At 29.3% G+C, this 15,328-nt stretch overlaps 1 protein-coding gene across 1 annotated transcript in view; it reads left to right on the top strand.

Annotated features, from left to right (window-relative positions):
• Positions 1-15,328, top strand: part of LOC142320114 (cholecystokinin receptor-like) — a 197,056-nt gene that overhangs the window by 166,119 nt on the left and 15,609 nt on the right. Inside the window, exon 2 of the mRNA XM_075357795.1 lies at positions 1,982-2,179. Coding sequence (XP_075213910.1) covers positions 1,982-2,179 — 198 coding nt within the window. The remainder of the gene's footprint in view (positions 1-1,981; positions 2,180-15,328) is intronic.

The following is a 15,328-nucleotide window of genomic DNA, read 5'->3' as shown; positions in this document are numbered from 1 at the left end:
TAAAGAAGGTTGTCTCAGCTAATCACCGCGATTGAGACAAGAAACTTTGTCTCTTTCTACTGGCTTATAGAGCAACTGAAGATGAATCCACTAGCATTACAACCGCCAAGATAATTTTCGGAAGAGAATTGAGGTTACCCCCTATGATTTGCTCTTTGCTTCAATCCCTGGGAAAAAACAACCTTCGATCAAATACAAAGCAGAATTTGTTAGTCACCTAACAGAAGTACATCATTATGCCTGACTACATTTGAGGATGGCCAACGACTGTCAAAATACATAAAAGACCATAAGATATGACTTGCAGGCTAATTCTTCTGGGTTTCAAGAAGGAGATCGAGTTTGGCTTCATTGCCCAAGGAAGACGATTGGAAGATGTCCAAAACTTCAGACCAACTGGGAGGGCCTTACACTGTCTTGAAAAGAATCAACAACATGGTCTACAGAATTCAGCGCAGTTCAAGAACAAAGAAGATTGTGGTTCATTTAGTTGCGTGGCACCTTATCACTGAACTGTTCAGAATGAACAGCTTTAAGGAGGGGCAGTTGTAACAAGACCAGTGTAAACAAGGTACATGTTACGATCTTTTCTTTGTTGTACTGATAATAGGACACCACCAACAGCTGTTTTTCAACTAGAAGGGTTACCAGGTCGGAATAGGAATTTATAGGAAAATGTAAGGGCGTGGACAACGAAATTATTACACTTCAACAGTTAAGGAATGAGGCTGGTACTGGTTCTGCAGGGGGATATAAATATGGCAAGGGATCGGTGGTAACAGTCAATATTGAGCGAGTGCTATGAGGCCATTCAACACAATTCTGTGACAGCGTTATCAGTAACCATATAGTAACAATGAGTGAAGAGTACGTCAAGCATTCTGGAATGCTTGTCCACACTGATGTAGGCAGTGGGTAAATGCAAAAAGTTGTGCAGGTGAGTTATTGGTAGACAGTAGTGAAAGTGACAGTGACAGTCATAAATTGATTCATAAAGTGTAGGGTAGTTTTATTAGAAATAACAAAAGTAATAGTATTTGCAGAGAATGGAATTGTATGAAATTTAAACTTGTCTACACTTATTTTATTGATGTTAATGTAATATTAGATGTTAATATTAGCGGTCATTATAATGTTTTTAATCAGTTGGACTGTATTCTAGTTTTTATAATTTAACAAACTTGTCTTTATTTGAAATACAGTTTTGTTTGTCAATTATTCCCTATTGTTATTATTGTTGTTGTTATTACTACTCTCATAATTATTTATCTTATTTTCCATGTTCTTAGAGTAAACAATTGTATTTACATAATTTTTTTTTTAATTGCATTTTCAGTTGTTATTCTCTCAATATCCTACTCTAGCCACAAACATATGACAATACTATTTTATCAATCAATTCAAAACACACATAACCATTTATACACCTACATATGCAAATATAGAAAAAAAAAAATAAATATTTTTTTTATGCTCTTTGTTGAGAAATCTCTTTTCATAATAACATTAAAATTGTAAACATTTTTATAAAGGAAGATTAAATAAAATATAAATTTGAATGCAAAATTTGAAATAGAGGAAATACACGTACATGTAAAATGACACAGTCCTCTACCAACACAGATTACAGTTTTTTAACTATAATGAGGCTAGACCATAATAAATAGCAGTTATAAGATCATTTTAGGGCTAAGTCAGTAATAAGTTATTTGCATGTACAGAATTTTCATAAATTTCCTAAATTGTTAATTCTCAAACACAATAATTTCTTTTAATCGTACGTCTAAGAATTCAATCTTGAAGTATGCTAATATTCCTGGTTTTATATCACCTTGCAGTTTATGGCCTACTTTATATTTTTATGGTGGTCAAATTGATATTATTATCAAATTAATATAAGGAACAAATTATATAAAAAATTAGTACAAAATCTTCAAAAAAAAAAAAATATTAATAACTTGCATTATAATTTATGTTTCAGCATCCAGTGTAGCAGTATCAGCATGGACCCTAGTTGCAATCTCAGTTGAAAGATACTATGCGATATGTCACCCACTAAGATCAAGAAGATGGCAAACATTATCACATGCATATAGATTAATCGCTTTGATTTGGCTAGGCAGTCTTATCACAATGCTACCAATATCATTACTCAGCAGATTAATACCAACCAACCAAGGTAAAGAAAAAAAAAGTGTACAACTTTATTTAATAAATCAGTACAAAACATCTTTAATTTATAGTTTTATGATAAATTAATAAAAATCATAAATATATTGTTGACCAACCAGTAACAGTTCTACTTAAGGTTATTTTTGAACTTTCAAATAACCTCAATTTCATGTGAAAAGAACTCTGGTCTCTTATATTAACCCCAGTCAGGTTTAAAGGACCAGGAAAACCTTCTGTTAGGATTTCTGTATCTTCATCAAAACATCTCCCTTTTAAGATACCTTTCACCCTCTTCAATCCTGCTACACACCACAGCTGAGGTGTATTAGAACAGAATTTGCTAGTAGAGCTGACAATTCCATATATAAACACTCTCTTTCTCTCTCTCTCTCTCTCTCTCTCTCTCACACACACACACACACACACACACACATACACACATACACACAACTTGTGTGTGTGTGAGAGAGAGTATTTATATATGGAATTGTAAATTCATATTGAACACACACACATACACACACACACCTGTGTGTGTGTGTGTGTGTGTGTATGTGTAAAAACAACAATTTTACAATATTATGATTTTGTTATTACTTAAAATAAAACAAAATACAAAACAACAACACAACATCATTTCGCTTACAATGCGAGGCTTTATCAAGTGCAACTTAAAAAACATTACCTGATGGTTTATGTTTAGATTTGTTTTTTAGGTTATGGTTTTTTTTATTCTATATGCACATATAATTAAATAATAATTGTATGATATGCAGTAAAACAAATTTATTATAGTTTTGAAGTAGAAAAACGCCCCTAAAAATAAGTTAAAAAACACATTCACCAACTGTCTGGCAGTACAATCATAATAGTATGTAGTGTTCATATGAAGAACAGTGTTATTTTGTTTTTATTACAGACCATTATGTTTTATATGGCTTCTAAAATACAAACAATAACTTTTAACTACTATATTGCTTTATAAAATGGAAGCAACAAGTTTACACTGCCAAACTCTTCTCACATACATCATACTACGATACAGTAAAATAAATAGAAAAAGATTAAGCTTGCACATTTTAAACTAATAAAATATATTTTTGCTTTCAATTCATACATCTGATTTTTTATAATAATTTATTTCAGTACACTTTCAATAACACATAATTATAATTAGCTATAAACCTTTAATCTCTGATCCTGTGTTATAAAAGTACAGAACAGCATTGTATAACTCATAATAAAAAAATAGTATAATATACAAAATAGAAATCCTTAAATAAATTATTATAAATTTTAGTAAATCACACTTATGTAGTAATATTGCTAAGCATTTACTTTTATATTACAAATAATTATTAAAAAAAGTTAAAAAATTTCTAAAAATCTAAATTTTTTAAATTTGATCAGCTCCCTGTACAAAATATTGCCCCTAAAGTAATTTTTTGGGCCACATGTACAACTACTGCGGTTAGGAAGACATAAAAAAACGTGGTTAAAAAATGCAATAATAAAGATATTACTTTTTTCTGATTTTGGGAAGGGAGAGAATTTGAGCAATTTTTTTAAAATGATAAGATAAGAATATACATACTAAGTTTAATATAAAGTGTGTTTTGTTTGTAAAATTTTTAGAAAATTGGATCCAAAGAAACTGTCTACCCTACCCCCTAGAGATGTAGACCCCAACCCTTTACCAACAAATTGTCTCATATACACGAGTCTCTGTACCACATTTCATTAAATTGGTTTATCCACTCAAAATTTATTAAGCTTTAAACATGCCAACACACATACATACAAACTTATGTACGTTCTTTCATATGAACATTACTCCCTCACTTTTTTTTTTGGAGGGAACTTTCCTTCTTGAAGCATAGCTCTAGAGCAGTGGTTCCCAACATTTTCATTGCCACAGACCTCTTAGCCAATACCATGTTCTGACAGACCCCCTAAATTTTTTCTTAATTAATGTTGGTCAACTTAATGTAACCTCATTAGATATTTGAATAATTCAGTGAATTAAACATCTCAAGAAGCAATAGTGAAATTACATTCCAATTTTAGGTTGTAAATGTATCTGAGAATATATTATAAAAATGAACATAATTTTTCATGATCTCATTGTGAAAAAACTTTTTCAGGCTTACTGTAAGAGTGTCAGTGGATGGTTGATGTTCTTTTGCAACTGCTACTTTACTGAATTCTGATTCAATTGTAGATACTCAAAGTTGGAAATCCGGTTCCACATTAAGCTTATTTATGTACTTGATTTTCAAGAAGACCAGAGCAGAAAATGTGTATTCAAACAAGTATGTTGATGCAAATGGCAGTAAGCGTTGTAATGTAGTTCAGGAAACATCTGGATACATATGTCATGCATGCAACCAAAATTGTGACAAGGTCATAGTACAAATGCAACTTTCAAAACTGAAATCACACAATAATTCTAACAGTTCCCTTCTATTTTGTGGGGAAGGCTATTTTCTGTTACCATAAGGGATTTTTCATCCAGTTACTATGTCCATTACAGGGAGAAAATATTCCCTTAATTTTAATGCCAGTGACCCAAGAAGTTATTTTATTTTTTCAATGATATCGGACAAGAGTTGAGTATAATTTGTTGCAAGAAAGTCACTGAGAGAGGGAGACAAATCAAATTCTTGATTAACAACTTGGCGTAATCATAAGTTTGATTTCTTTATTGTTGCTTCAATGTTGTCCTTACCAAAGAACAATGTTAAAGACAAACCCTAAAGACTAGAATTTACAGCATTTGGAAAGCTAAAAACATCATGCAAATAGGCAAGCCAAGAAAAGTTCCACAGATAATCTTTATGTTCAAATTTGGAGTCAGGAAGAAAAGTCCTCACCTTGTCAAGCAGCTGAAACAGTTATGTTAATATTTTATCTTGTGTTAACCAGTGCACCTCTGAATGAGATAGCAAATGTTTGTTTGTGTTCACTAACATTTCTTGTTGTAGTGCGGTGAAGATGTGAGAATTAAGGTGTCAAAATTTAAATATATTAGTTTTACTGCATCATCGAGAATGGATTTCATATAAGTAAGTATAGTACATGAGGCCAATGCTTGACTCAATATACAGTGAGTCAATTTTGCAGACAGTGCATTGGATTGAATGCATGCTACAAGACCCTTAAACTTTCATACCATAGCCCTTGTGGTATCTGTGCACATCCCAACAGATTTATCCCAATTAATTCCACTGCCTTTGATAAAATTATTAACAACAACAACAAACATAGCCTATCTAGTAGCATGAGGCTTTAATTTTTAACTCTCAAGTTCATGGACACTGTTTAGAACTAACCTGCTTTGATTAAATCTGTATATCATGCAGAATAATAATAATAATATAGATTGATAAATGACACTGATAATAGTAATGAATGAGTTCACATCACGATGCCAACTTATGACAACAACTGTTTGCAGTTGTTACACAAAATATTATTTTTTATATCAAATACTTTTTATTTTGCTTATAATGCAATGTGAATTCATGTTTTCAACAGGTTTAAGTTAATAATAACATAATAATAATCATAACAATAATTTATAATGCAATAATTTTCTAATGGCATAATTCTTTCTAATAAATTAGTATAGCATATTGTATAAAAATTAAATATGCTCCACTCAGCCTGTAATTGTGCAGCCATATAAAAATTGTTCAGTAAGCTTACTCTTGTACCTCGACAACAGTACTTCCCTTAACTTATCTTTAATGTTAATGTATGTGTTATTATTATAGTTAAGTAAGAGATAAATTCAGAATATATGTATACTTTAACTAATAAATATAGTAACCATTTAATTACTAGGAATCACTAAATTATAAATTATTAGCTGTGAACTAGATAATACTTACTACTTCCACTTACAATAGTGGTTACTGAACATGACATCTTCACAAGCAGATGTGATTTAGTAAAAAGATCAAACTTATTTACTGAAATCCTCAAAGAGAGTCCTGTATCTACGCATTCAGAAACAGGAAACATATTTCGCGCAGTTCTAAATATTTCAGTCATTTTACAACAAATTTTTATTAAATTGAAATGGCTTAGTAAAGGAAAAGTTGTATTAATAGATTTGCTTTTTAAAACTTAATAATTAAATCCTTAGATTATTTATTGTCAAACTTGATAAAGATTAAATCTAATTTACGTTAGACAAAAAAAGGAATATTGAATTTTTGAAAAACAAATGTAGTAATGTGGACCTATAAAAATGAATTAGCGAAAACCAAAGTGTTGTAAATGTTCTACATGGCCCAGTAATGCTTACAATGCATTCAACAACAAATTTTTCAAACGGTTTTAGTGCACATAGTGAGTACGCCTACGACTACTTAGTCATATATGAATATAAGTAAAGGCCTTGGTCTCATTAATTTTTATTATATATATATATTAATATTAAATATGTTTACTGATATATCACTAGCATATACTGCATACAGAAAGGTGGAAGAGAAATACTAGACAGTATTGCAGATGTATTTATAGAAAAAAGTTCTAGAAATATTTTGATTTTTGTCAAAGATGACTATAATTAAATGGGCTGTGGTACAAAGAAAAGTATTCATTATGTCACTGCACTTGCAGGAATATGAAAATATCCTAAATACAAACCCTCTTAATTGTTTATCAGGAACCTACAACCAAAAGATAAATTATTTAAACATTACTTTAAGAAAGTGATTAAAAAAATATTACATCAGAAATTAAAAATATATTTAATTAAATATATAAGTATTCAATCCAATTTTTTTAAAGTAAAACAAAAATATTCCAGATAATGAACATTAAATCTACTTTAGTACACTAAAGTAGTAAAAGCATATGTAAAAGAATAACAAAATTTCTAAGACGGCCCTCATTGCTTGATAGAATTTCAAGGAAATTAAACAATAAATAACAATGGTTTTTACGTAATAGATACTCTCAGACAGGATATTGAATAGGATAAATAAAATGTGGTTGAAATATTGTATCTTGAGAAGTTTTTCCATTAACTGATTCAACTTAACAACCCTATTCATTTTAAAACATCTGTGAGTTCGATAATCTTAATGTGATCTGTAATAAGCTATAAGAATACCAATAAAATCACTGTTTATCTGCTTTCCAGTTAATCAACGTTTATTATATGTTTCCATTCAGTATATCAAAACACTAATTGCACATCTGCAATGAAAAAGATTATAGCCCTCACCTACATAAAAATTACTACAGTTCACTAACTAAAATTCCAAGTAGCTGTAAGTAATACAGTATACGTGGTCCATGTATACTGTTAAATGACAGAATTATTCTTCTATCATTTATAATAATAATAATTTATTTTTGTATAACTATAAGTCTGTTGCAGACTTCACCATGAAATGTGACGGTTTTGTTTAAAATATGTATCTTTCTAAAAGCAATTCTACATAATGTAAAATCATACAAATAAATAAAATCTACAATTATTATCATAAAAATCAATAAAATAACTGTTATCATTCTTAGTTTAATTATTATTAGCATCAAAATGAAAAGTCACAAAGAAATGTACGAGTAAATTTTAAATATCTACTAAACAAAAACAGATCAATGTAAAAGTTTGAAAATTTATGTACTTTTAATTAATATCATAATTTGAATCCTTAGTACAAAATGGATCTAATCGTAGCATTTTAAAAATAAACTGAAATTTTGGAAAATTGTAAAAGAAATAAGAATTACATTTAAAAAGACTATGCCTTATGCCTATATATATTAATATTATATTGATGCAGACTATGCCGATATGCCTTTCCCTTGTAAGATCCAAAAATTTCATTAATTAAAATTTGATTTAGCTATAACTCTGATAAATCATTAATCAAAGTATGCAGTATAAATACTTGAAGCAGTATAAATACTGTATCAAAGTATGGTCTTTTCTAAAACAATTCAAACTAACTGTAGTTAAACTGGGTAAATTACTATACAACCCTTCTGAAAAAATTATCCTGTATTTAAAATGCACCAATTTTCTTAAATGTTTTCCTTTTTGAATTAATTTTGATGAAATTTACAACAATTATTCACTTCTCCTAATGTAACAGAAATGATAAAACAAGACTGATGATAACATGTAAAATGTTACAGACTGATGTATATTTTTACTTCCTTGTATTTAGTTAAAGAAATATTGTGGTCACGAAAAATTTCAGTTTTCAGATTTCAACGGAAATATCCTGTTTGACCATCCCTGAATCCATTTTGACTAGTTTCAGCATGACATCTGTACATAAGTATCTCGTATAACTCAAAAACGATTTGCCCTAGAATGTTGAAATTTTGGATTTAGAACTGCTGTAACATCTGGTTGTGCACCTCCCCTTTTGATTACAATTGACTTGACCAAAAATTTCCCCAAAAACCCAAAATCCAAAAAATTTGGATTTTGGAATTTTTCTTAACTCCAGTAATAAGCCCTCATTGGGAGCTTTTCAATGATTTATCAGAGTTATAGCTAAATAAAATTTTAATTAATGAAATTTTTGGATCTTACAAGGGAAAGGGATATCGGTTCAAATCTGATTTCATTTCCTTTTTTTAACCTTTTTTTTTTTTTAATTTAATGTATTGATTTATTAATAATTATTAACCTCTGATTGTAAAAAATTCAATAATAACAATAAAAAAATATTTAAAAAAATCAAAAGTTATTAGTGAAATAAAATTTTATATAGTTTGTATTTTAAAAAGATGTGTATTGTAATTTAATACGTGTACAAAAGGAAGTTATGTGATGGCCACATCAGATTTTTTAAATATGTTTATTTTATTTTACATATTGTTTACGCTTGATACAAATACAATCATGACAATTTTTTTTGTGAATCTTTGATACATTTAGAATAACGTAATAACACTTTTTAACAAAAACAAACTGAATAAATTGAAATGAGTTGAAGTATTGAAAAAAATAAAAAAGTAAACTCCTCCAATATACCTTTGAATAACTATATAACTTATTGTCTTGAAAATATAGAATCAAAAAATTTTACAATTGTCTGTAATTTAGCAATTATAGTTTATTACATTTTAGTTTGTTTTTTTTTTTCATTTAACTTATATATTCATATTCAATAGTGAATATTTTTAAATTACTTATGTACGAGGGTCGTTCTTAAAGTAACCTCCGTTTGAATATAAATAAAAATCTGCATAAATAAAAATAATTTATTATATACAACTTAAAACTACAGCTTTTAACTATTTTTAAACATAGTCGCCATTTAAATTCAAGCATTTGTTATAGCGTTTCTCTAATTTACAAATACCTTCTACGTAAATTTTAGCCACCTGTTTCCTACGCAACCTTTTGTGGCATTTTAAAATTCGTTTTCGTCATCAAAATGCTGTGACGCAGCCATTTCTTCACGTGAATAAAGAGATGAAAATCACTCGACACCAAGTCAGGGCTGTAAGGAGAATGATCAAAAATGTCCCGTTGGAATTGATTCAGAAGTTTTTGAGTTCTTCGGCCACTGTGAGGGCACCGAATCACAGCATACCGCATCGTTTGTTCTGGATGGCTTAACTAAGTTTCTTCAAAGTTTCGGAGTAGACTTGCGTCAAATGACTTGCATCGCAGCACTTTGATTACGAAGACGAACTTTGAAATGCTGTGAAAAGTTGGCTAGGTACCCTGGGGGCTGAATTGTATGAAGAAGGTATTTGTAAATTAGTGAAACTCTATGACAAATGCTTGAATTTAAATGGCGACTATATTTAAAAATATTTAAAAGCTGTAGTTTTAAGTTGTATATATTAAAATGTTTTTATTTATTCAATTTTTTAATTGTAGCCAAACGGAGGTTACTTTCCAAACCGCCCTCCTACTTTTCATTTTAAACTGAAAAAATTAAAAGAATTAAAATAATTTTATATATACTTTACCAGTTTAAATAATCTAAGTGAAAACCTTTATTTTCAGCCTTTATTTCACTCTATCTTTTACCTTTTTTTTGTTTTATTAAATAATGTAATTGTTTTAAGTAATCTGGAAAACTCTAGTAATGATGAAAGCCGTAATGAATGTTGATTTCAAAATTCTGATGTGTTACATGGTCTATGTAATGCATCTCATCATAGGAAATAGATAATTTACAATACAAACGATATCAAGCGGTCGAATACAACTGTGATTGTTTACAGTGATGAAATAAAGTCATTTAACTAGATAATTGCCTCTATAGAAATAAAAGACAAGTTTCAGTTCCAGCAGATATATTTATAAAATTTACAACTTCATAATACGCGAATTCAAATGTTTTTCAATGGCACAGAGTTAAAAAAAAAGTACCAAGTATTATGTGTTCAACTTAAAATAATTGATGAACACAACAAACAAAGATTATATAAAACTGATTGTTGATGTGACTTACTGTACAACAGTGTAGTCATTTTTGTTCTAAAACATGTAGAAAATTGGTACATTAAATTTCATTCTATGTTGACCACAAACCAAATTTGATGGTTTAATTTAAAATACTGGATACACTTCACAGTATTTGGAACGAATTTTCATTAGTCTTTAAAAAATGTGTGAATTAATCAACAACCTACCATTTTTAAATTTGTATTTTCTTTAGGGACATCCTGACTCCCACAGTCCAGTCACTATGCCGACCCCTCTGTTCCTAGCCTGATGGGCTTTACCAGAGGAACATTTGTTATTCCAACATGTCATTATTAGGATGGATACAGTTTTTCCTTTCTTTTTACTATGCTCATGCAAACTAAAATTGTACATGCTGAAACATAAATACATATGTGAATATCACATATTTGTTATCATAAAGATAGGCAAACTGGTATGAGGCGTATGTTGCTTGGGAGAATAACAGTCATTCTCAGAAATAACAACCAATCCATGAGAAAACTGAATAAAAAATAATTGATACTACAACTACGGTATTTTTAAGTTGTAACTTCCTTTGGTATGAATAAAAGTAAGTTACAACTATCCCTTGTAGTTACAACTTCATTTTTTGGAAAAGATAGTTAGTTATGCCTTCATTTTTTGATGTGAATAAAATGAAGATACAATTATTTAAATGTAGTTACAACTTTGTTATTTCAGTTTGAGGTAGAGAACACTCCACTTTGTCAGTAACATCAGTCAGTTGTCTTCTACATAGCGATGTTCATGCATGTGAGTGAAGGAAAAACATATAGAGAAAGAAGAATTATGAGTAGGCATTGATGCATTTCAAGATTGAAAATATTAATTTTCTAACTTCCAAATTTATGCCGAATAGTGAAGAAATTTGTGGAAAAGCACTAACCCCAAGATATGAATGTAAATATTTTTACATTACAGGGTTGATCCTGGATTTCAGAGTTTAGTGGCAGAAAATTTTTCAGTAGACCAATCAACAGTGTGTAAAAGTATTAACAACATTATGGGTCATATTCTTGAAAAAGGTCACAACTGGATTCATTTTCTCCATACAGCACAACAGATGATAACACAAAGTTACTGTGGAAAATCCCCTGATATGACAGTACTGCTTGTTTGCTAGGTGAGTCCATTATGGTATACCTCTGTGGCTGATCAAGCCATTCAAGACACTGAAAAGTGACATTTAATATCAGTTTAACAGCATACATACTAAGACATGAAAGAGTATTTTGGTCAGCTCAAACAAAGGTTCCAAATCCTTGGTAACTGCTGCAAGTATTACTAGAAATGGAACCAAAACTAATAGTGAGCTGTGCTGTGCTTCACAATGTTGCCAAACACTTTAAAGATTTATTTTATTTCGAGGATTTGGAAGAAAGTGAAGAGGAAGATGAGTTCCGTGAAGAGGAAGTTACTTTTTGAACAACACTGGGTGTTCTGCGAGTAATTTGATGAATAAATATTTGTCCACAGTGTTCTTAACTTTTCTTTCATCTTCACTTGATAAAATTTTAAAATAAGATGTGTGTTCTAGAACAATAAAAAATCTTCCCTTATGAGCTAAGGTTGCACACTGAGCTAAGATTTACATGGTGGGAGGGGCAGTGCAGGATGGGTGCCAGATAGAACGACGAGCAAGTTGCATCATGAAAGATAGTTACTGCTGCACTATAGATATAACTATCCGTAGTTTTTCCCATATACCATTCCTATAAGGGTAGGTATAACCAACTAGCTGTAATGTTTGTTAATTCACTTTGATTTGATTTAAAATTATCACTAAACCATAAATTTTACTATTAAGTTGCTATGTTTTATACTCTTTACCTCATATTAGATTTACTAGAGAAAGAAAGGAATTCACTGAGCTGAATGTCAGGATGCTAGTCCCAATATCATCTAGCCTTATGTAGTTATACAAGTAATAAATACCACCTTCTCTCTTTTTGCCAACGGGAGGACTGGCTATAAAATGAATAGAATATTCTCAGAGAAAGCAATTGTCTTTGAATGTTCAGTAAATTATATGCGAAACAATCATAAGAAAGTTTAGGACAAAAAAAATAAGTTACCTTAACAATATAGTGGAATACATGCACTATCTTCAATAGGAGAAATTATAATACAGTTCCTTATAATACCTTCAGTTCTTATTGGTCAATTTTTTTATGGATGCACATAAAAATAGATGAAAAACTGCAATTTATTGGCTCTATGGCTCTATAATATGTAGATTACTACTAGTGATATCTTAGTTAAATGATAGTTGACTAAAATGACATGAGCCTGAATAATTTCACAGCAATAATCTAAAATAAATACTAAAATCTATAATATATTTTAATCCCTATAATAAAATCTTCTTCTATATATTTAATATAGTATTCTCTTTTAATGAAAATTTACTCTTTTAATGAAAATTGCTTACCAAAAGTTAAAACCAGATTAAAGAATAAATTTTAAGGAATAAATAACACCATTACAGTCTGCAAAACAATTTTATGTAGACATGCAGTGTATTTTTTTCTTAAATACAATAGTATATTGTCTCATAATAACCTATGTAACAGTTTGACTAACAGTTTTAGTAAATTATGTTTCTATTTGAAAAAAGTGTATTCATATTAGTGTACTTTTGCTTGACTTTATAATATCACTTGAAAGAAACTAGTTTAGTTCTTTATATAAATTTACCATACTCATAATTTCAGAATAAAATCGGCATATTGTTTTTAGTTGTATTCATTATTGATGGGAGTCTTAAAAAATTTTAAATATAAAATTTTGCTATGAAATTTAAATTTTTATTATTAAATTATGACACAACACAATTAATTATAAAATAATTTACATGTAAAATATAAATAGATATTCAAAAAGGATAAAAGCAAGAAATATGATTTCATTCTATTCTAAAGAAACAAGATCATAATAGATTTCATAGAGAATAAAAGAGAATATAAAAAATATTTCTTCTTCTTTTTAAAGGGGCAATCAAACAAATTTTTAATTTTATTTTTATTTTTTTCATAAATTTACTAGCGTAATATAAAAATACATATATCATCCCACAGTTCAAAATAATGCAGTCATATTAAATAATCTACATTTTAGCATTAGTATGCTTACAAAAAGCACTGCTTGTGTGGAAAAACTATTCAAGAAAAAAGCATCTTTATATAATACAAAGAAAGAATATTAAGTAAATATTACTGAGTACAAATTGAGTACAGGAATTCAGAAATTTTTTTTATACTTCTAATAATCAGGAACTCAAATAACAAGGAAATTTAATTTATTAACAATCATAGAGAAAATTTACTGAAAAGCCAATATCTTAACCTTCCAGTATTTTATATTTATTATTTTTTTTTTTTGTCTTCAGTCATTTGACTGGTTTGATGCAGCTCTCCAAGATTCCCTATCTAGTGCTAGTAGTTTCATTTCAGTATACCATCTACATCCTACATCCCTAACAATTTGTTTTACATATTCCAAACGTGGCCTGCCTACACAATTTTTTCCTTCTACCTGTCCTTCCAATATTAAAGCGACTATTCCAGGATGCCTTAGTATGTGGCCTGTAAGTCTGTCTCTTCTTTTAACTATATTTTTCCAAACGCTTCTTTCTTCATCTATTTGCCGCAATACCTCTTCATTTGTCACTTTATCCACCCGTCTGATTTTTAACATTCTCCTATAGCACCGCATTTCAAAAGCTTCTAATCTTTTCTTCTCAGATACTCCGATCGTCCAAGTATACTTTATACTTCCATATAGCGAAGTAGCTTTATACTTCCATATAAAGCAACACTCCAAACATATACTTTCAAAAATTTTTTTCCTGACATTTAAATTAATTTTTGATGTAAACAAATTATATTTCTTACTGAAGGCTCGTTTCGCTTGTGCTATTTGGCATTTTATATCGCTTCTGCTTCGTCCATCTTTAGTAATTCTACTTCCCAAATAATAAAATTCTTCTACCTCCATAATCTTTTCTCCTCCTATTTTCAAATTCAGTGGTCCATCTTTGTTATTTCTACTACATTTCATTACTTTTGTTTTGTTCTTGTTTATTTTCATGCGATAGTTCTTGCGTAGGACTTCATCTATGCCGTTCATTGTTTCTTCTAAATCCTTTTTACTCTCGGCTAGAATTACTATATCATCAGCAAATCGTAGCATCTTTATCTATTCACCTTGTACTGTTACTCCGAATCTAAATTGTTCTTTAACATCATTAACTGCTAGTTCCATGTAAAGATTATTAAAACGTAACGGAGATAGGGAACATCCTTGTCGGACTCCCTTTCTTATTAAAAATTCTTATATTTATTGAAAAAATAATAATTTTTTTCTATCGCATTAAAAATTCATTTTTAAATTTTGTTTCACACTGAAAATAATTTGATACTGGTTCAACATTCATGCTACTTTACTTTTAAAATAAACTTAAAACTTCAAAAACAGACTGGCATTCTGTCTTTTTTCATCATATTTATTTTACAGTGGATAGAAATAAAAAAGTCAACAAAAAAAAAAATATATATATATATATATGTGCTGGCCAGTGTGTTTCATTTTCAATTTCCAACTTGGATTTCAGATTGTTAGAACTGCACAAACCAATAAATACTGTGTGTTCTTTTTCAGTCAACAATTAATTTTATTGTGAAAATACAG

The sequence above is a fragment of the Lycorma delicatula genome, chromosome 2, assembly GCF_047948215.1.
Source record: "Lycorma delicatula isolate Av1 chromosome 2, ASM4794821v1, whole genome shotgun sequence".
Classification (NCBI taxonomy): Eukaryota; Metazoa; Arthropoda; class Insecta; order Hemiptera; family Fulgoridae; genus Lycorma; species Lycorma delicatula.
Note: the sequence above shows the minus strand (reverse complement) of the source record. Positions and strands in the feature narration are given on the sequence as shown.